Here is a 22,226-nt window from a genome sequence, read left to right as displayed (position 1 = left end):
TGAGGCACTACTGTGTTTGTAGTAATACCGCTTGCTACAATAATGACTTTACCTATGACCTTACGTATGCGCATGCGAGACACGTGCTAAAAGTGCTGTTGTGGGTCCCTCCCTCCCCTGAGGGCGTGCCTGACTACCGAGCTCGCGCCTGCTGTATTGCTGTGTGTCCAGGAGCCTAGTACCAGCAACGCCGTGCGCGCGCCCGTTAACTCCGCCGTAACGTGCGTGCTCTCCAGTGCGCGCCCGTAGACTTGCTCTCCTGTGCGCGCGCGCTCCCGCTGGCCCGTCGCGTGGTCTCGCTTCTCTCCTTCCATACAGCGTCCGTGGAGAGGGCTGGGGGCTGCCACCCGGTGGTCTCAGCAGGCCTCGCGGCGTGCTGTTGTCCATTTGAGGCGCCCACAGCTTTTCTTGCCTTTTCGCTTCAGAAGGACAGAGAACCAGGCCGGGTACGCCCTGTACTCACACTACAGGCCTTAGGGGGACGGAGATCTACTGGAGCCGCACCCCGGACTCGAGACGCTGCCAATGCCCTCTCCTGTAAGCCGTTTAACTGGCCGAGGTTCTAACTGGTACTCGGACAGCCTGGACGAGGTCTGCAGGGCAGCGCCCGACTTCTCGAACCTTGGCGTGCCCCTCCCCCCGCGTTTGGCACGAGGTGAACGGACCTCGGCTCAGCCCGCCTCTGCTGGACCCGTCGCCTGCCGAGGTCTGGCCTATCACAAGGAACTGCCGAGACCTTGCCAGGGGTTTTCCCAATTTGGGGTATTTCTTTTCTGATACCGGGGGTCATAGACGTCGCCCTCTCTCACTCGAGGTCCCCCTCCCTTTCACAGCTTCACTTACACGGACCCGGACCTCTTTAAGTCTGCAGTCCCGCCCCCAATATGGCCACCCAGGTGGAAGCCCCACCGCTGTCACTGGGCCACTGCCCGACCGATGAGACTTCTTTGGGACAGACGGAAGAGCGCCCTCAGGCGCCGAATCCTGACGAGGATCGGCTCTCCCGGGTTCCCAGCTCCAAGCAGCAAAAAGAAGAAAGCAACCAGCAGGAGCGTGAAGGATTGCTACGAGGGGCTTCCGATGCCGACGAGGTGCCTCGCCGGGAATTTGTCGAAGCTCCACCGCCACGGGTCAATCCCTGGACTAAGCAGCAGGGCGGTGGGGGCACCGTGAACGGACAGCCGCCAGGTGAGCACCTGTGTGGGGCATTGTGGTGGCTTCACTGTGCACTCACTGTTTGGATGTACATGTAACGTGAAACCTGGCTTGAGGTGGAGGACATCTCGGGTTGTCAGGAGTTAGCGTGTGGATACCAGTATCTAGGTAGAAATGCGGGGGAGTAACTGTATTTATTAAGGGGCACACCCCTTTCGAAAGCCTCCAAGGCCGATGCATGAGTAGATTAACCAACCATTCTAGTCTTGACTGTTTGCATTTTGGTACTTGTAGTTCTTAGTTTAGAACGTGATAGGCATGACAACTCGTCCCAAATTGCAAAATCAAAAACCGTGACTGGATGTGATTTACCAATGCAGGTTGGAATTTGAGAGCTCTTGGAACGTTTTCTTACCTGGAATAAAGTAGGTGTATGAAGGAAGGAATGGGCTGTTGAGTACCTTTGGGCTTGATTATCATCAATCGTTTGAAGGAGACGGAAGAAACTAATCATAGCAGTGGCTTTATCTTATGAAGAGCGTGCAGTGAGTTGTTCCGTTCCTGGGTGAAGGTGGGATGTGTGAATGCAGTTCCCAGGGGTGAGGTGTGGAAAAGTGAACAAAGCCTCCCAGGTGAAGTGGATGTATGCTGCCACTAGAAAGGGGCAGTGGCTTGTTGAAGTAGAGTTGCTCAAAGCAGTCCCCTAGGTCAACTTGTGTTGGAGCACCTAGGCGCATGGGAGAGGGATGGGGTTGGTGGATTAATGCAGGCTTTGTTTGGTGGCGTGGGTTGATGTATGCCCACTCAAGTGAAGATCTAGAACAACATCCCGTTTCAGCCATTGGGACCGACCCAGTGACACATTTTTTAAGTATTCAGCCCCACGTTGCACTATCTATACAATAACCTGCTACCTTTCCTATCGTTCATCGATTTTATGCTTGCCACATACCCCCGTATATCTGTTGCTTTTAGTTGCTAGGTTTGCACTATACAAATGTCCCATGTGGGTGACATACCCTCATCACCCCGGTGGGTTGACTTTTGCATTCCAGGGTGCTTGGGTGAACACGCGCATCTCCTTCACTGACCGGGTGGGATGAAGTGCGTGAGCATATCCCTCGGTGAAAGGGCATTGTAGTGTTTAACATTTTCTTCGTGAATATCTCCCCCAACCCAAGAGGGGTGTAATCTCAGCCGGAAGTGGCGAGTGAACACGGTCCATTAAGAGAGGTGATGGGGCCGCCCCCCCCCCCCCTCCCCACTTGTTAACACAGCCCTTTCACGTAGGCCCGGTCCTGGGTATGTTTACCGCTACTATACCCACAACCTTGTTGGGGATGTCCTGTTCACCCACCCTACCACATCTTCGTGGGTTAGCCAGGAACTTGTTGAATGGGAAGACTGCGAAGGAATCTGTGCTATGTATCTTAGTTGGGGAAAAATCATTCAATCTTTTACTTTTAGCCCTGCCCTAAACTGTTTTTAAGTTGGAGCTCCTCTCCTAAACTTAATGGCGAGAGAGGCAGGTCTCTGCTCAAGGGGTGGGGCTTATGTGTTTTCGGGGGTGCTTTGTTTTTCATAAACTTATCTTAAGTGTGATACTTATAAAAGTGAAAATACAGCCAACAAATCATCACTGTCTCCCATAATTGGGGTGATGCGAGCCCCCTCGCACTCCTGGGTCCCAATGCAGCTGCACCTGGTATATTCGCAATAGCTGCTCTGAGTAGCAGGGTGTATTGTGCCTCTTTAGCATTTCCCCCATCATGCTCGGTCATCACGCCAGTCTTGAAAAAGGTTGTCAGTTTATGAAAAAAATAGTTCTCATGTGATGCAGCAAGGAGGCGCGTTTTGTAAGTAAGGGAGTTGTAACCAAGGTAGTGGTCCTACTTCATCCCTGAGCCTCCAGTGCCACTGCAACTCCAGTGCTAATAATAGCTACTACCTCACAGAATGGGCTGTCTATTCCCTTTGTTAAAACATGAGCCCCCATCTCGTCCAAGCTAAGATGTCTCCTCTAATTCAATATATAGCGCACCCCCCCACCCAACCTGGGTCATTTCTCTGAGGCCCAAAGCAACGCTGGTGTAGAGCAAGGGTGCACAGGGCCCTAAAGCAAGATAATGTTGTAACAGCAGTATTTGGAGTTAGGTGGCCGGCAAAGCCACTCCACCTTCAGCACCAATGAATACCTAGCCCTCTGCCCACCTCACTTATTCATCACTCCTAGGCCCTGTTCCCTGTATATAGCAAGAGTGAATTTGGTCCTAATATTACAATGGAAAATGGGCACCCATTTACCTTTTTAGTAGCAAAAAGCCATAAATAGGGGGCACTGTCCCCTATCCCCACTTACCTCTCCTGGTGCATTAATGGTACTAACGGCCTTTAAAAAATCCCTCAAATCTCACCTCCTTACTCAAGTCACCTCCCTAAGGAAGCTGTCTGTCCAGTTGTAAATTAACCCATTGTCTTACATAGTTCCCCTCTTCTGTCCCATCTTTTTGGTGGTCCCAACGATCTCGCTCCTTTACTTTTTATCATGGGCTATTTTGAGGTAACTGGTCCAGAACATCAGGGCTCTGCAAGTGAATGCAACCCCGCTGGCCTCTTGTCGGCCATCCATCTGAAAGGGCATCTGCGTGTAAACTGAAGTTGAAGTGGCCAAAGGTATATTATGGGGAACAACAAACTCATGTTTTTTTTTTAAGTTTACAAAAAACTTTTTCATGCTTTTTGTTGCTTAAAAAACCCGGCGGTTAATGCAGACCTTGAGGTGATTCTGGTTGAAAATAAAGGTGTCTCCAGCGCTGTGAAGACGAGGGCTGGGGTGCTGAGAGCTAAAGAAATGCGCCTTCTCACTAGAGTGCCTGCTGCCTGAGAGAAATGCAAACATGTGCCATTAGTTAATCACCAAGGGAAAAGGCTGCTGGGGAACCTGTGTAGACTTCAATTGGTAGTCACATGAAGCCTCATGGTGACACCATCCCCTACCCCCGAAATTCACAAGTTCGTGATTACTGAACTAGACCTTGTGCCATGGTCCATGCACGGTTCATCACCTCTCACTACGGGGTTAGTGACATCACTGATCAACGCTATAGTCATATACAGCATGAAGTTACTGTGTGAACATGTGTAGCATGGAAATAGGGCAAGTTCTGGAGGCAAATGTGGTTGTGCATGGAGAAAGTTGTATGGTCCACAGTTTACAAATCACTAAATTTTGGGGTGCATGTATTTCTCAATGTTAAACAATGTAAATTCTTTGCGCAGCTGAAGTGGGTGGTAGATGTATGTTTCCAGGTAGGCTGTCGCTTAAAGTCAGAATCTGTCCCCAAAAATGTGTATGAAAGGCCAACTCGTCTGTTGACAATTCATTAGCCACAAGGGGTAATCTGGGCATGTGGCAATTTTAAATGGTTGAATACAGTGGTATAGACTAATTCTATCCTGAGGACATTTTGAAGGTGTGGTTGTTTATTTTCAGAAGTTCACTAAATATTTTGTTGCAGTGCAGATTGTTGAAGAATGTAGTAGCTAGCAGTGTTTCTCTCGGAGGTGGTTTATCTTGTTGTAAGCACATCTTTAAAGTATTGCCATTTTGCCCATCGCAGGAATGGGTGTAGTTTATTTTACCAAAATATGGAGTTTTGTCCAAAGGACTTAGAAGGTCTATCCAGTGGAAAATACATATGTCAACCGTTTGACTTAAAATTGCGGCTTGTGTGTAGTCTTTAGTTGAGTAGAAGATTGAATTGTTTCAGGTCCACGAACTGTAAGGTGCTGTAAAAGTGGTTTCATATAGTCAGTGATGTCTTCAACCGGTCATGAGTAATGTGAGAGGATAAGTAGTGTGTGGTGAGGAGCGCAAGTTATAGTTAGCTAAACAAACTAGAACTGGTGAATGTAAATTTTTTTTTGGGGGGGGGGGCGTTTATATTTATTTCAACATCTACCTATACCAGCAGTTTAACCAATGACATTTTTTCAGTGACTGTTTTAAAATCATATTCAGCCAACTTCCCTGCTGACCTCTGCTTTTGGGCGTGTGCAGTTGTGGTTTGTAAGCATGGCCAAGCCACTGGCCAGGTTCAACCGACCCTACCTCGGGTGGCAAACCCAGGCTGAGCACGGCATTTGACACCAGATCTACATCTCGTTTCCTTTAAAAAAAAAAAATGGGTCGAGTCTGGACACTGCATGCTCTGTGTGGCATGCTGTATTAGAGTATTGACTTGAATCTCTGCCCATATTTGTAATTGTCCCTTGTAAATGCTGGCTTCTGATTTAATAGGCTTGTTAGTCCCTCCTTGTTACCGCCTTGTCTTAATTTCTAAGCTCCCATGAGGGCTGGCCCTTTTACTTCAGTTGTTACACGGTATGTCTTATTTTAGTCTGTAAGCACTATTTTCTTTAATGTGTTTATCCTATTACAGGCATGACTTACTTTCCTGCAACTTTCAGCATGCCATGCCCGCTTTCACTTTCCAAGCAGCTCTGGACAATGGCGACAGAGGTCTCGCATTTCCAAGAGTTTGAGCTATTGGTATTGTAAATGGCAATGCCTTTTTATGTGTTAATTATTAAAACTGATAAAATGCATTGTCATTTACAATGCAAATAGCTTGTTTTTATTTTCACATGTACAGCACTACTCCAACGGCTGAAGCTTGATTGCCCGTACCACAGGTGGGTTGTGCTAGGTCCGACAAGATTTTTGTTACCCGCAGTACTAAAAAAACATTTTCATTTTTCTTTGCCCGGGAAGGGGGGGAGAGATCTACTCTGGGTCCCCCTGTTCACCCCCACCCCCTCCTCCAAACACATGTACAGTTGTATTTCTGCCTCCCGTGTCTCCTCCTCTCCCATTCTGTCGATCAACACCAGGAAGCTTCGGCGTCAGCGCGCTTTACAAGTGGCACCTAACATAACATAACAATGTTCTGCCCTCCCTGCATACTACTTTTTAAAATAAATAGAGGACACTAGAACAGAGTCCTCTAATGATGGCTGCAGAATTTCTCTAGTTTTAGTCCCAGATCTCCCTATACCTTGACCTGTACCCCAGTGCTGAGATGGCCAATCAGAGCACCAAATTCTTTAATCTTTTGTACCAGGACTCCCATGAGAGCAACCGTCTAAATGTACGTGTGTGTGTTTCTCTTTCAAGCTCACCCTGAACCCCTCTTTAAACACTCATTTCTCAAACAGCTGAGCAGATGCACACCAAATCACAAAAAAGCATGCTTTTAGTAAAATTATAATTTGTGCCAACATTTTTATAATTACTTGAAGCCATATTTCTCTGTAGCTGAGGCCAAAGCATCATATGGGAATTAACATGGGCAATTATTGTTTTTGTGACCCCCCCCCCTTCTTGGCCCCTAATTAACTTATTAGTGTGAAACTTTCCAGGGAAGTGCAGCGATGAACTTATTTTTTTTAAAGTTTCAATCTGATTAGTCCAATCGTGCGAAGTTATTAATGTTACAAACAACGTTCTTCTAGAAATTGACATAACTATACATTGTCACTCGTCTGTGTTAATTATATACTAGTATTCGAATGGCGTCTAATTAAAAAATTAAGCCCCACGTTCAATGAAAATGAAAGCCATAGTTACATATGTTTATTCCATCTAGCTGTAATGTGTCAGTATTTTGCCTCTTCCGAGTTTGCATGGTCTTTCTCAAGACTGGAAGGAAGCGTTTAGCAAACTCGGAAGCACCATTCTGATTGAAATATCACAGGCCTTAATTACTGTTAATCACTAGTAAACGAACAGTAAGCACTGCATACTGCCCCAGCAATCAGAATGCTTTGTTACCAATTCACCAAATTAGACATGTAACTGATGGCGAAAATAAAGATTAACATTAGTGAATGAAAGAAAATTGTAGTAATAACCACTAGCGTTGGTTAGTAAACTTTCACAAATGGAATTTTTATTAACTTGTAAGTGGCAAAAGTTCTAGTTGAGAGATGGTTAAGTATTCCAGTGTCAAGGTGATGGTAATTCTCTATGCATGAACGGATCAAATAACGCCATTGCTATGAGATGTAGTAAGAAACAGTGACTGAAAATCAGCATGTAAAGTGCACACACACTTTAATGGTTGTAACCTGACCAAAAGAGTTGCTGGTGCAGGGCGTATCCTGTTATTGCTGGTGCTCGTGGATGTGGACGTTTTTTGGGCCGTGACTATCAAATCACGAGCCGGTTGCTGATATCTGGTGGGGCAAATCTTTCTCCAATAACCGGCTCACAATCATTCCTTTGGTCATAGAACTCCTTTGGGATAACATTAGCGGACCTCGAGCATTGAACATAGACTTATATATACTGTCTGTGTTTTTGTCTGGGACGTATATACCCCCTCTGTTTTTGAAGGATTGGCGCAGTTCATACTTCGATAACTCTGACTGTCCTTTGCACGTATCGGTTATCTTCTGATCATCTCTTTGAGATTCTTGGACATTTCTATTTGATTCCGTTTATCAATACTCTAGACTGTGGTCCAGCACGACAACCAGACTCCGTAGAACTTACTAGTCCGACCATTTGATTAAAAATCCGCCCTGCAGAAGTCCCAAGTTGGGACGAAACGCGTCGGCTGTACTGTCTCTTCTACAATTTTTGGAATAAAAAAGAAATCAAAACTGGGGAACACAACTTTTGTGATTATAGCTTGAATTCATTATATTAATTGATATTGTGTTGTGCACCTGTGCTTCTTTTTTTTTATATTTAAGTTCTTTATGAACTAGCATTCTGATGGGTGCTAATCAGTGTGCACACAAGTTCCCATGTCAATAGAAAGGGAATATTATGATGAGTTATTTGGGTTAGGTGCCGTGACAAGAAGGTTCCACTGTCTTCTTTTGTCTGAAGTTGTTATATAAGGGAAATAATTTAGAGTTCGGAGTGAAACGCCAAGGCGCACAAGTAACTGGGGTTAAACTTGCCAAAACGTCCATTAACGGTTCTAAAATTTGAAAGCCTTGAAGTGCAAGAGGTCAGATTTGTGAAATAGACGGTGCGTGCATGCATTGTGGAGTGTCATTTAAAAATGGCATACATGCTGGCAGCCAAATATAGGGCAGTAAATTTAAAAAAAGAAAAAAGGGAAGGGTAAAAGGGAGTCTAACTAAAAGTTTTAAAGGGGACTACAAATTGTCAAAGCGCATAACTGTTCGGAGGAAAGTTCTGTTGAGGTTTTTTAACGCTGTTGATTAGCAGGGTGTCCTGCGGCCGATATGAAGGGTTGTAGGGACCAAAACAGCTATAAAAATTACTAGAAAAACTAGAGAACAGATGCATTTTGAACTGTTTACTGAAGGTAAAGTGAGATGAAATTGTATGTAGAGAGGTTTCAGTGGGAACGACCACCTCCTTTGGCTATCCTCTTCCGGGGAATGCGCAAAACTTAGCAGACACGAGTTTTTTTTTTTTGTACCACCTGAACATATTCTGAAGATAGGACCTATAGAGTGGACATCTTAATGACCTATGCAGGGGGCTTTTAAATTAGTTTTTTCTCGAGGGTAATTCTCTGAATCTGCTATGTAGGTAGTCCAAGAAAGAACATTGCAATAGTCAACCCAACTAAGTGGTTGCTTGGACTACTGTTTTTCGTTATATCATTGAATGGAATTTTTTTTTTCTTTTAAATAGGGCCATTGGTTGACCGAAACAGACGGAAACGTTCTTAAAAATACTCTTGAACCAATAGATTCTCAAAGATGATCCTTTCGTTCTTAGTTGAGAGTTGAAAGAGGTGTGGGTGAACTCTTTGCTAGCCACCAGTTAGAATTTCAGATGTAGGCATTGCCAAACACTAGTATATCTGTTTTCCAACACTGGAGTGTTGGAGAATGACGATTCTCAGAGTAACATGACAAGAGAATCAGGATTTCATTTAAGACGCAGAGGCTAACATTATGCATAATCTCTCATTGCCACTCCTGAACAGCAGCCCCTTTAAAGAACTTCTAAACAATCCAGAACTGGAATTTTAAAAAGTCAATAAATGCCTCCTGTGTAGGACGTTCATTCTCTTGTAAATGCGATTCTGTGAAGAAACTCTTCCATCTTCTTTCACTCTCCTTTTCCACGATAACTTTACTTCCCTATGACACTCTGTAAACAGAAAACGCCTTATTAAAGAAACCAATCCCGACACATCAAATCCTGAAAAGAAAAACATAACCAATCCTTTTCCACTAAAATTTCCGTATCCCATTTTATTTCTTAAAATTTTTTTTTTACTATATGCTATTAATACTTTATAGAAGTAACAAGGGCGCGGAGGGTGGGGTTAATATTAGCTTCTGCGTCTTTAATGAAATCCTGCTCTTTTGTCATGTTATTATGAACTGTCATTTCATTAAAAGACTGGAGGCTACCGTTATGCATGTTGAAAGCCTTTCAACACCAGACATATTCTCAATTGGTCTAAAATAATGCTTCGCAAAGGTGTCCACATTTGACCAATCTACAGCTTTTAAAATATTCTCCAAACTTCCGCCATACCAACAACGCTTGCTTGCCATAGCACCTCTGAGTGAGCTGTGACTTTTTCCATATTGACTCCCGCTTGCTCCATCACACATCTCACCGATCTTGAATTGATCGCTCTACTTACTGCTTTATAAGGTTTGCCAAAATAAATCAAAAATAGAGGATCACCATACTTCCTGTTCTCTACTACTCTACACTTCTACTTCTTTAGACAGTCTACTAGGCACAACTTCTTGCACTCCTTATATCTTGGGTAAAATATCAGTCAACCTAGTCTTAGTTCTCTTCTGTATTAAAAAAAACACACCCTCTAGACCGAAAACCCCATTATTGATCTCAAACCCTTCACATCAGATACCCTCCTACATGATATCAAACACATCAGTCGCTAGTTTAGCTGAAATATTCTTAATACTCAAATGCCTATTCATAGGCCAATTCAAACGTCCTAACCAAATTTACATCCCACAACACATTGTATTGTGCCCTATGAGGCTTCTTCAATCTCATACTCCTTAATACTCTACAAACCAAAACATTGCTAACCACAGATATTTCTCATACAAAAATATGTCCTGCTGAAACAGGTGACCTATAACAGTTAATGGTTCTATAGCTTAAACCCTTATTGATCTGCTCCACTAAACAATTCACTAACTCCACTACATGAACCTCCATGGGATCCAAACTCCTTTCCACGCACCAACGTACCCAAATCCTCCATACTCTTTATTTATACCCTTTTCCTAGTGCCCAAAATTCCTCGAGTAATTCTGCAGCCTCTTGCGGAAGGCCCTGGAATGCACTGGATCCTCTGACATCATCCAAACAAGAAGGTCTAACATACCGCCCTGAATGAAAGGATGAATCTTGCCTAGCTTGTTTTCCAGAGCACCCTCTTCTGCTTTCAATCAAAAGGAATCTTGCATGCCAATTCAAGCACCGTCGGAAACCATGCTTGCGACACCCAAAACGGCATTACCAATACCAGCTGACATCCTTCTCAACTAACCTTCAGTGATGCCCTCTATCTTTGCAAAAGGCGGGAAATCTTAATCTTTCATATTCGGCCAAGCTTGCTGAAAGAAGTCTATTGCTGCAGACCCTGGATCTGGAAACCAACTGCAATACTTCTCCAACTGGAAGTAAACCTTGTTGCAAACAGGTCTACTTCCAAAGGACCATCTTGTATCCTCTTGAAATACTCTCCCCAGCATCCAATCGTTGTAATCCTTCACATGCCTGGAGTTCCAGTGCGCTACCACACTCCGGGAAGGTACTCCGCTCTCAAAGCTATTTTGTTCTCCAAACAAAACATCCACAACTCCTATGCCACATCTGACTCTCTTCTATCTTCAAATCCCCCTCACCCGCCCCACCGGTTTATATAAGCTACAGCTGACATGTTCATCTTCATCAGCACTGTCTGACCCTGTAACTTCTCCTCGAAACTCAAAGCATAGGAACCCACCCTCAGTTCCAGAAAATTTATATGAAGGCCCTTCTCTTGACCAAACACCGCCTGTTTTCATGATGCCCTAAACGTGCTCCCGAACATAATACGTTATCAAAAACAGTGGTCCTTGACCCAATTCAATTACGAGATTTACTCACACTAATATTAATTAGTTCCTTAGTTTGAGCCTTCATTCAATTGCTCCTTGAATATAATCCGAAATTATTTATAAAGTTACAGGACCCCAAAAAAATTCTAGGAAAAACAGTAAATTTTATTTATCAAACAAGTATGTCCTTTTATAATTCAAAGGTTCGAAATACAGTTTTTTATATACAATATTTATAGTATTTGAGTACGAATTTGAGGGTGCTCATAGGAACGTGCAAAAAATTGGTGCCCAAGAATTGACGCGTGTGATTGAAAGAAAAAAGAAAAGAAAGGATTGGTGACAATGTTTAACACAATACTGGTTCAGTAATTTCAAACAGTATCAACTTGTCCACATTCAGAATTCAGAACCTAGTGTTTGAGAATTTGATTCATGTATTTTACACGTTAACACACTAGGGTTTATAGTGGTCCAAGGGAATTCAATGGTGGTGTCGACGTTTCGACCCGATTTAATGCTTATGGATGATTGATAACCTCAGCTTGCGGGTCTTCTTCAGGACAAGGGAGCACCCTCCGTACCTGACGAATATGGTTCCTTGGGTTGAAAATACATAGTATAAGGGTCCTGTATGTAGGATTTTTTCATGAATAACAATTAAGAATTGGACTCGCCCTAATGGTGATATAGGTAGTCGTGGTATTCAATGCCCGATCAAGGATCTATGATTCCGTGTCTCAGTGATTAATTGCACCATGAAGATAAATCTGTGTGCAATGGTTATAATTAAAACCTGTATTTACCAATTTTTTTTGCACAACATGGTGGGATAATTAGTTAGGTTGATTATCACTTACCCAACTTAAATGGTTTAGGTTCTGATATCCATCTACCAGTCACTAAGTTTTATAACAAAGAATTTCTTTTGTTGGAGTTGCGATCATTGGCTCATCTTAAATGAGAGAATTACTAAGTCACCCCCAAAGTTGCCATCACCGTGGCATATATATGCATGTATTGTGTACCAAGTACATTTACCCTGATTTTTTGGGGGTCTATTCGAAGTGTGCCGGATAGGTCACTGAAATTAAAAACGAGAGATATGGCCAGCGATTATTATTCTCCCCTTGATAACAAACGCTGTTCTTTCAATAGCGGTATTTTTAGGCTAAGCCTTGCGAGTTTAAAACTCTTTGGAATATGGAAAGGTGATGAGGATTCATTGAAAGCATTTCACTCTTGGCTGAATAACTGCTCTATGGACATTCAGTTCACGCTTGAATATGACAGACATAAAATACACTTCCTTGATATAACTATAAATTCAGAAGAGAATGGCCTATACACTAGCCTTTATATATATATATATATATATATATATATATATATATATATATATATATATATATATATATATATATATACCAGTGAGCGAAACATGCTCCTTTGTTACACTAGCCATCACCTGCGCAACCTCAGGGACAACCTACCCTTTGGGCAGTTCCTGAGGTTGTGTAGGAATTGCTCGAAAAAGGAAGATTACTTCACGGAGGCAACTGGGTTAGTAGCACGACTGACGGAAAGGGGGTACCCCATCCGTCTATTAAAACAGGCACGGAAACGGGCCTGGTATAATCATAGAAAATAACTGTTAGAGCCAAAAACCAGAGCATGTAATAGTGAAGACCGACTAGTCTGCGTGACAACCTTTTCAACGAAAAGTACTGAAATCAAAAAGATTATCAATGAGCATTGGCACTCAGTATCCGATGTATTTAGTGGGATTGGCTGAACTACCCCTACATGCCTTTAAGAAGGCCAAAAATGTAAGAGATCACGTAGTAAAATCACTACTATCTACCAATTCCAGAGCTAGCCAAACCACTCTATGGGGAGCCCCTCCAGTTAAGGGACACACGAAGTGTGGACAGTGTAAAGCATGCCCATTAGTACAAGACACCATCCGATTTACCCACAATGAGCACACACGAGTTACAGGAACATACTAATTGTAACAGTACAGGGGTTATATATGCCATAATATGGCCATGTAATTTCATGTATATAGGGCATACTATACAGAAAGTAAAATGCCGCATTTTACAGCACTGCAGCAGAATCAAATGCCAGCCCGTGGGAGCCCCACTGGTGGAACACTTCACCAAGTTCGGACATAAACCTGACAGTTTTAAATGGTGGGTGATAGAGAAGGTGAAATCTAACCCGAGAGGTGGAGATTTAGTCATGTCTTAAATATTCGTGAATGTCGCTATATCCACCTTTTCGACACCATCACACACGGTCTCAATGAATGAGGAACTTGGCAGACACATCTCCACAATGAATAATGGATAGAGAGTGACATCCACACTGTAATGTCTTGATAATTATAGCATTTATGGCTGCAGTCTGATTACCACCTGATCAACAATTGGCGTACAATACATCCGTTTCATCCTTCACTGTGTACGAAATATCTAAATGTGGATTTGTTATGTAAACTTTGAACACACTGTGGATTCAACATATGCATAATTGCACTCCAATTGTGGCATACACTGTAAAAACATATCGATTGCCGCTAATGTGATCGCTAAATAACTGCCATTGGGGGCAATTAGCCATAATCTGTGTGCAATGGTTATAATTAAAACCTGTATTTACCAATTTTTTTTGCACAACATGGTGGGATAATTAGTTAGGTTGATTATCACTTACGCAACTTAAATGGTTTAGGTTCTGATATCCATCTACCAGTCACTAAGTTTTATAACAAATTTCTTTTGTTGGAGTTGCGATCATTGGCTCATCTGAAATGAGAGAATTACTAAGTCACCCCCCAAGTTGCCATCACCGTGGTGTGTATATATATACACATGTATTGTGTACCAAGTACACTTACCCTGATTTTTTGGGGGTCTATTCGAAGTGTGCCGGATAGGTCACTGAAATTAAAAACGAGAGATATGGCCAGCGATTATTATTCTCCCCTTATTAACAAACGCTGTTCTTTCAATAGCTGTATTTTTAGGCTAAGCCTTGCGAGTTTAAAACTCTTTCTCACCCATCGTTTGCGGTCTCAGTAGCTTTCCCAACTCCAGGACATGTCGTAGCCGGCTCAGTGGCTAGGGACGCCCATTACAGATTTCCGACCAGTACCAGGAAGTACAACGGAAGAATGCGTGCAGTTGCGTTATAGACCACATGTCTATAGCCAGTGAAGAAAGACTTCACGTTCGCGTATAGTCTGACTCGGGGCTCCGTCCACAATACGAAAATTCTCCAATTGTTGTCAATACCAAGTCAGAAAATAGCTTATTACTTTTTACTTGTGAGGTAAACACCAGCAATTGGATTTATCTTCATTGTGCAGTTAATCACTGGGACATGGAATCATAGATCCTTGATCGGGCATTGAATACCACGACTACCTGAATCACCATTAGGGTGAGTCCAATTCTTAATTGTTACTCATGAGAAAATCCTACATACAGGACCCTTATACTATGTATTTTCAACCCTAGGAACCATATTCGTCAGGTACGGAGGGTGCTCCCTTGTCCTGAAGACCCGCAAGCTGAGGTTATCAATCACCCATAAGCATTAAGTCGGGTCGAAACGTCGACACCACCATTGAATCCCCTTGGACCACTATAAACCCTAGTGTGCAAACGTGTAAAATACATGAATCAAATTCTCAAACACTAGGTTCTGAATTCTGAATGTGGACAAGTTGATACTGTTTGAAATTACTGAACCAGTATTGTGTTTTTAAACATTGTCACCAATCCTTTCTTTTTTTTTCAATCACACGCGTCAATTCTTGGGCACCACTTTTTTGCACGTTCCTATGAGCACCCTCAAATTCGTACTCCAATACTATAAATATTGTATATAAAAAACTGTATTTCGAACCTTTGAATTATAAAAGGACATACTTGTTAAACAAAATGTGCTATTTTTCCTAGAATTTTTGTTGGGTCCTGTAACTTTATAAATAATTTCGGATTATATTCACGGAGCAATTGAATGAAGGCTCAAACTAAGGAACTAATGAATATTAGTGTGAGTAAATATCGTAATTGAATTGGGTCAAGGACCACTGTTTTTGATAACGCACTGTACCCAGGTCCAGGACCATTTTGGGTTACCCCATTTTTGATAATGGCCCGAACATAATAGGCTGGTATCCGTCTCCAGAACAACATCCGCAAGACAACCAAATATTGCTCTTCCATTCCAAACCTCCAAATTGTGCAACCACCAGTCTAGTTCTTCCTTTGCATCCACACTCAACTCGGTCCCCATACCATAATCCTGTTTTCAATGCATCTGCCATAACCAATTGCAAGGCTTGATAGGGCAAAGGTCCTGGATAAAATTGCCTGACTCGAAAACAAACTCTGAATGCTTGCCATATCCCTCAAGGTCAATGACCTATTCTGCAGAATTATCCAAATCTTTCGTGATCATTTTCACCTTCTCCTAACACCTCTCCAACCGTATCTATTGTAAACCCCAGAAAATCCAAACTGAGCGGGTAATAACATCGACTTTGGTTTATCATGAAACCCAAACTCTCCAACATTTCTATTACAGCTTTGAGCTGCCTCCTCAACTCCTCTGCGTTCTGGGACATCACTAAGATATCGTCTAAATACACAGTCAAATGGTAACCTCTCTAAAATAAGCCACTACTACACGCATCAACTTTAATCACCAAGGTGCTGAAGAAAGGCCAAAAGGGAGACACAAGAACTGATAAAATTGGCGCCTCCATCTGAACTGAAGACATTTCTGACTGCATTTCTTCACTGGAACCGTGGAGTAGGCATCCTTCAAATCCAATTTCACCAATGAATCCTTCGACTGCAATATGTCTCACAAAAGATGGATTCCTTCCATCTTGAAATGTCTGTAAACCAACAACCAATTCAAACTTCTCTAGTTTATCACCGGTTTCCAACCAGTGTCTTTTGTCTACCAAAAACAAGGTGTTTACGAAACCTTTCGAATGTTCCTCTATCATACAAATTGCTCCTTTTTTAAAACCTTTCCTTCACCTCTATATCTGCAATCTCTTCCTGGTCTAGAGACAAAACGAATCCCTTTGGCTCCACAACCTGAATGGGTTGCTGCACAAAATCTATTTCGCTGTGGGAAGAAGTCTGAGGAACCCTGGAATCCCCTTCCTCTGTACGCATAGTTATACTGGGACCACTGAAATCACCTGCCAGTATACAGTCCTATTCTACTGGCCTGATCAAAAACCACTCCAAATACCTCACATTATTCTGCGGCTTTTCAAGCGCAGTAAAGGTAGACCTGTTTGGCCAAACTTCTGCCAAAACTTTCTCCAAATAATCCCCATGTCGCCTCGCTAGGCTCCTTACTAAATCTCCAGTGGCCTAAGTCAAAATGAGTGACCAGTCTCCGGGCAGTGGCTGAAAGAAGCAGAGCAAAGAAAGCTAGTGGTTAAAACGGATGGACTCAACCCATTCTGAATATTGTAAGCAGTAGGTCTGTTTGACAGTTATGCTTTCAAAACGCAGACATATAAATGGGGTGTGGTGCTGGATGGTTTAATTTCCTTCCTTAGAAACCCTTGAGATTAAAGTTGGTCCTCCTTCCACCTCCCAGTGGGTGAAATACATGGTTAATTTTTTTGTGCCCTGTTCAATTTGTGTATGGATCAGCTGGAATTATTCATTGACTCACTGTATATCCCAGACTCCCATTATAGGGATATTTTGTCTGTCTGCTCAACTATGGTTACATCCATGGAGGAGGTTAATATGTTACATTCCAACTGCTTAGTGAGGTGCACCAGGACCTGGTTTAGCCCAGGATTGATATTGTGAACTCAGTCTTAGTTGAGCTGAAATCTATTGCAACACCAAAGCTTGTGGTTTGTCTGCAAGTTATCATGTACCTCCCCATGTTGAGAACATCGTTGGTTTTTGTTTGAGACAAGATTTGTAATACATTCCGTTCTTCAAAGCCCCCTACACTTGCATATGCCTCCTTTAAAGGCCTGGAATTTTGGTCTAGTTGGAGCGTGGACGGGAATTAATTCTATGGAACTCGATATTTATCCTCTGGAGGGTTGCCTAAACTTAGATATCCGAAGCCTGCTGCCTAGTCCTGTACCAGGGCTACCAGTGCCTTTGGAAATACCCTTCTACTGTCACAGAGCACCATTTCTCCTGTTTGAGGATGAAAAACACCTTTTCCTCTGTTCTGTTAAGTGGGGATTTTTTTAGTGCTATTTTGCTTGATTTTCTTGGTACGTGTTCCCTTTGTGAAGTGATTAGACCCTTTTGCCCTAAACTTGTTAAAAATTAAAATGCCTCTGCCTGGATTGCATGTGAAGCCATTCTATTTAAGTAGGACTTCATCGGTGGTTTTTGTTACTCTTTTAGTTCTGAAAGAGGTACTAGGTAGGCTTTAAACTGCTTTTGGTCCACATATGAGACCCATATATTTGGCTTTAGTACACTGTTTAAAGAAGCCAAAGCTAGTGTTGGACTACAGTCCTTGTGGGTGAAAAGGGCAAGCATCATGCAGTCTTTTAGCTTTTTTTCGCATGGTTAGTAGCGACAGTTAATTTTTTATTGTATGACACCTATTGGTTTGTATTTTTGTATCAGAAGAAGTGCTTATTCTGCAATTGTGATCAGCCCCCAGTTGTTACTAATCTACATCGATCTCAAGTCTGATCTCCAGAAGTGTCTATGCCCCATGCACATCCATAGTGTAACACAAAGTCGCTTAAAGCGACTTGTGCCAAAACCTGGCTTACCATGGTTAAAAAACACATTTGACATGTGCCCTAATAAAATAATTTAGCATATATGTGCTAACCGAGAAAGCCAGGTAACGTGTGAGCAGTCAGTTACCTAATCAACATCTTTAGAATTTAATGTCGACCCAGCCAGCAAGATCCTTGTATCGCCCAAACATACCAGCTATTTAAGGAAATTACAAAGGCGGCATACATTATAACAAATTACCGTTCCTGCTCTCTCAAACCTTAAATACAAAATTACGCAAAATACGTATTCAGCAACCCAGATTGCAGCTTTGTCAGACCATATTAGGAGTCCTTACACGCTGGAGCATAATAAAACCAGCATTTGCAATGCAATAGGTTTTGCATAGGAGCTATTGGCATTGTAAATGACAATACCTTTTATTTATGTTTTGGTTTTTAAAACCTAAATAAAAGGTGCAGTACTGCAAGCTGATTCTAGAGCTCTCTAGTGAGCAAGGCACCAGCACTACTTGTCAAGGGGCAGCACCAGAAGCTGCTCCTAGAGGTCCCTAGTGAGCATCATAAACTTCAAAGATCCGCCCTACCCATATTGCATTGCATGCAAGACAGTACCACGTGTACATTCAAATAGGTATGTCCAGATATACAATTATTAGATTTGAAATGTGACAAAAGAATATCAATTCTGGATTAGGTTAGATTGTACTCTATGTGGAGCTGATGAAGGGAAATTTATAAAAGGTCTAATATAAATGAGATGTGGTAGGTGCAGTACCACAAACTGCTCCTAGAGGTCCCTACTGAGCAACGCATCAGCACTGCCAGTACTGCAAGCTGCTCCTAGATTTCCCTAGTGAGCATCATAAACTTTTGGTCATATATGGTACTTCCGTAATGCATTGCATGTAAGACAGTACGTTCAATATATATAATTAGTAGCTTTGAAATGTGACAAAACAATTATATTAATTCAGGATTAGGTTATACTCTGTGGCGCTGATGAAGAGAAATTTATAGAAGGTCTAATATAGATGTATAAGTAAGGTACCGAAAGCTGTGCCTAGAAGTCACTAGTGAGCATCAAGCTTTTAGTCACATATGGTGCTCCCCTAATGCATTGCATGCAAGTCAGTACCACAGGTACATTCAAATAGCTATGTCTGTATATACAATTAATAGCTTTGAAATGTGACAAAACAATTATATTCCGATTAGGTTGAACTCTGTGGAGCTGATGATGGGGAATTTATAGAAGGTCTGATAAATGTGAGGTGTAGGTGCAGTACCGCAGGCTGTGCCTAGAGGTCCCTAGCGAGCATCAAACTTTTGGCCACATATGGAACGCTCATAATGCATTGCATGCAAGACAGTAGCACGAGTACATTCAAATAGCTATGTCCATAAAATTAATAGCTTTGAAATGTGACAAAACAATTATATTCCGATTAGTTTGTACTCCATGTGAAGCGGATAAAGGGAAATTTATAAAAGGTCTAATATAAAATGTGTAGGTGCAGTATGGCTAGCTGTGCCTAGAGATTCCTAGCGAGCATCATAAACTTTGAAGATATGGTAAATCCACCCTACCCGTAATGCACTGCATGCAAGACAGTACCACAGTACATTCAATATATACAATTAGTAGCTTTGAACTGTGGCAAAATAATTATTACATTAATTCTGGATTAGGTTGTACCGTGTGGAGCTGATGAAGGGAAATTTATAGAAGGTCTAATATAAATGTCAGATGTGCTAGCAAGTAAAGTAACTACTGCCAGCTATATCCAGGACCAAGTGAGTGTCCTGTCTGAAGGCCTTTAAGAAAATTGTGCCTGGAGGCTGTAATTAAAACCTAGGGCGTAACACTGAGGTTACAAAAAGGCACTAAGGAGGGACTACAAGGCCTAATGACCAATGAAAAGCCACCATTTACAAAGGACATGAGCCAATTAAAAAGATGGGCGGGTAGTAGGCAGAGCTTTATACACATATCCTGAATACAGCATGTCTCGAAGAGAAAGCGTAAGAGCTGCCTAGGCAAGACCTAAAAAGTTCCATGGTAGACAATACCGGCAAACTAATTGTATTCGCTCCTTCCTTTTTCAAGCATAACTGTTATTGCCACCTTCTTACACACACGAACCTGCAGGTGTCCTTGGAACAAAAACAGAAACCTGTTATGGTTTGCACATCATAAGAAAATTATTCGTATTGGTACAAAGAGGGGGTACTATTAGATTTGACATACTGTAATCTGAAGTCCTACTTAAATTATGCATAGACAACTAAAGAGCATACGCTTTGGCAAAGATTTTTAGTCTTGCCTTTAAGCTTTGCAAGTGCAGACTGATTCGCTTTGCTATTGATATTTGCTAATACTACTCAGAAAAGGCAAAATAAGGGGGAACATTTCAGTGGTGTGCCGGAGCAGCAAAGCAGCCAGTGATGTATACATGCTTGTGAGTGGTGGGGCGTGCATTTATTTTATTTATAAAGTTTTATATAGCGCGAACTTGATCCCAAAGGGTATCGGAGTGCTTTACAATTATAGGGAAAGGTAACTAATCAAAAAATTAGTCAAACATGGGAAGTATAATAGGCATTGAATCAAATAGTAAACACATAATTAATTTCTTTAAAAAAAAAAAAACCTGCGTTAACAAGGAGTGGGCTATATGATGTGTATGTGCACATGCACCACCATGAATATAATTTAGTCACGACTGTGGCCTTTTTATATTTTTACTCTGCCAAGATGGAGTGTAACAATTTTAGAGCAGTAAAGTATAAACAGCATGCAGAAAAGTGCATAAAGATGAGTGGCACAATAGCAAATATCAATAGCCTTATTAGAAAGCAATGGAATATCTGTTGTGTTGACTAGGAAGCAACTCTGAGCGGTGGAGATTTAGCCCGGCATAGCAGTCCGATGGAGTTCTAAAAATAGAAAAGTAATTCCCATCATACAGGGAGTGGAATGACACACGTTATCCACTAGGAAGATGCTGAGGAAGACCTTCGCCGGAGGTGGAATAAAGACAGACAGGGAAGGAATGGCATCAAATGTGTCACACAAGTTAGTCATGAGCCATCCAATCAAGAAAGGGCTCTCTCTCTAAGCCCACTGCATGTCTACATTTTGATGTGTACGATATTATATCTTTGCCAACAGAGTTCAAGCTTGTCTGTAGTTGAAAACTGAAAAGGGAACAGAATGGAAAGATTAGCACTGGCAAATCCAAAATATCTGGCTTTAATGTTCCAACGCTCGCAAACATGGGTACTGAGAAATGTGGTTTACCTGGGTTGCCCATACAAGCCTTTTATCACATTAAAGCATGCCCTTTCTGCATAGGATGAATATAAAACATTTAATGTGGCAGGATAATTGAGTTGAACCAAAACCCACTCTATGTATATTTTAAAGAATTGGCAGCATGTCTTGCAGACAGCTGCACAGACTAGCCAGACATAAAAAAACGATAAAAGTAAAAGGGCGCTTTTTATTTTAGTTGAATGTGCAGGAGATGGAGAAAAATGCCTTCACTTCAGTGTAAGAGAGCCAGTGGCTAAAGTGGTCCGACTCATTGCTCTGTGCTACATTCTGTATGTTGTGGGTGGAAGCAAAATGTAAATGACTAATGACAGTTTAACTAGTTGATAAAGAATGCTGACTCAAATTGAGCCTGTGTTAATGTATTCGTTGTGTATGATTTTTTTTAAAAGTTTACATGAAACTGTAAGCCAGAAGTAATGAAAAAGAAAACGTATGTCTGAGTAAAATAGATATGTTTTTATTTAAAGTAGGTTGCCTGTTCACTGCTTACAAGTTGGTGTTGGGTATTCCAGTGCAATACACAGTTTTACATTGCCACAATTCTACCATTGGTATGTTGTTGGCTTTTAGCACGTCCGTCCCAGACATTTTAAAGTTTTCAAGTACTTTTCCAATTGGGCTTTATAAAAACATTTTCTTTTGTACGGGGTTTGATGTAAGAAGGTATAATTTGTTAAAATCTTGCTTAGGGTTCTTGCATAGAAATTTCTGAAAGCTTTAGGAGATGCTCAATTAAAAAAATTGTTACTTATTTATAACTGAATAGGTTTGGCGCTCTAACTGAAGTTAAATTTTTCCACCCTCTATAAACACTGTTTTCCATACTAGCATCTTGGCATTTGGAGGCAGGATAAAGTTCCCATA

General features: G+C 41.9%; 1 protein-coding gene across 2 annotated transcripts in view; it reads left to right on the top strand.

Moving 5' to 3' along the window:
- The first annotated feature begins 245 nt into the window (after positions 1-245).
- The window catches only part of LARP1 (La ribonucleoprotein 1, translational regulator), a 773,488-nt gene continuing 751,507 nt past the window's right edge, over positions 246-22,226 (top strand). For both annotated transcript variants that reach the window (XM_086931251.1, XM_086931250.1), the window contains exon 1: positions 246-1,188. In XM_086931251.1, the coding sequence (XP_086787377.1) occupies positions 885-1,188 (304 nt within the window). In that variant the 5' untranslated portion in view covers positions 246-884. The remainder of the gene's footprint in view (positions 1,189-22,226) is intronic.

Source organism: Lissotriton vulgaris, chromosome 7, assembly GCF_964263255.1.
Source record: "Lissotriton vulgaris chromosome 7, aLisVul1.2, whole genome shotgun sequence".
NCBI lineage: Eukaryota > Metazoa > Chordata > Amphibia > Caudata > Salamandridae > Lissotriton > Lissotriton vulgaris.
The sequence above is the reverse complement of the archived record's forward strand: the minus strand, read 5'-3'. Positions and strand labels throughout refer to the sequence as shown.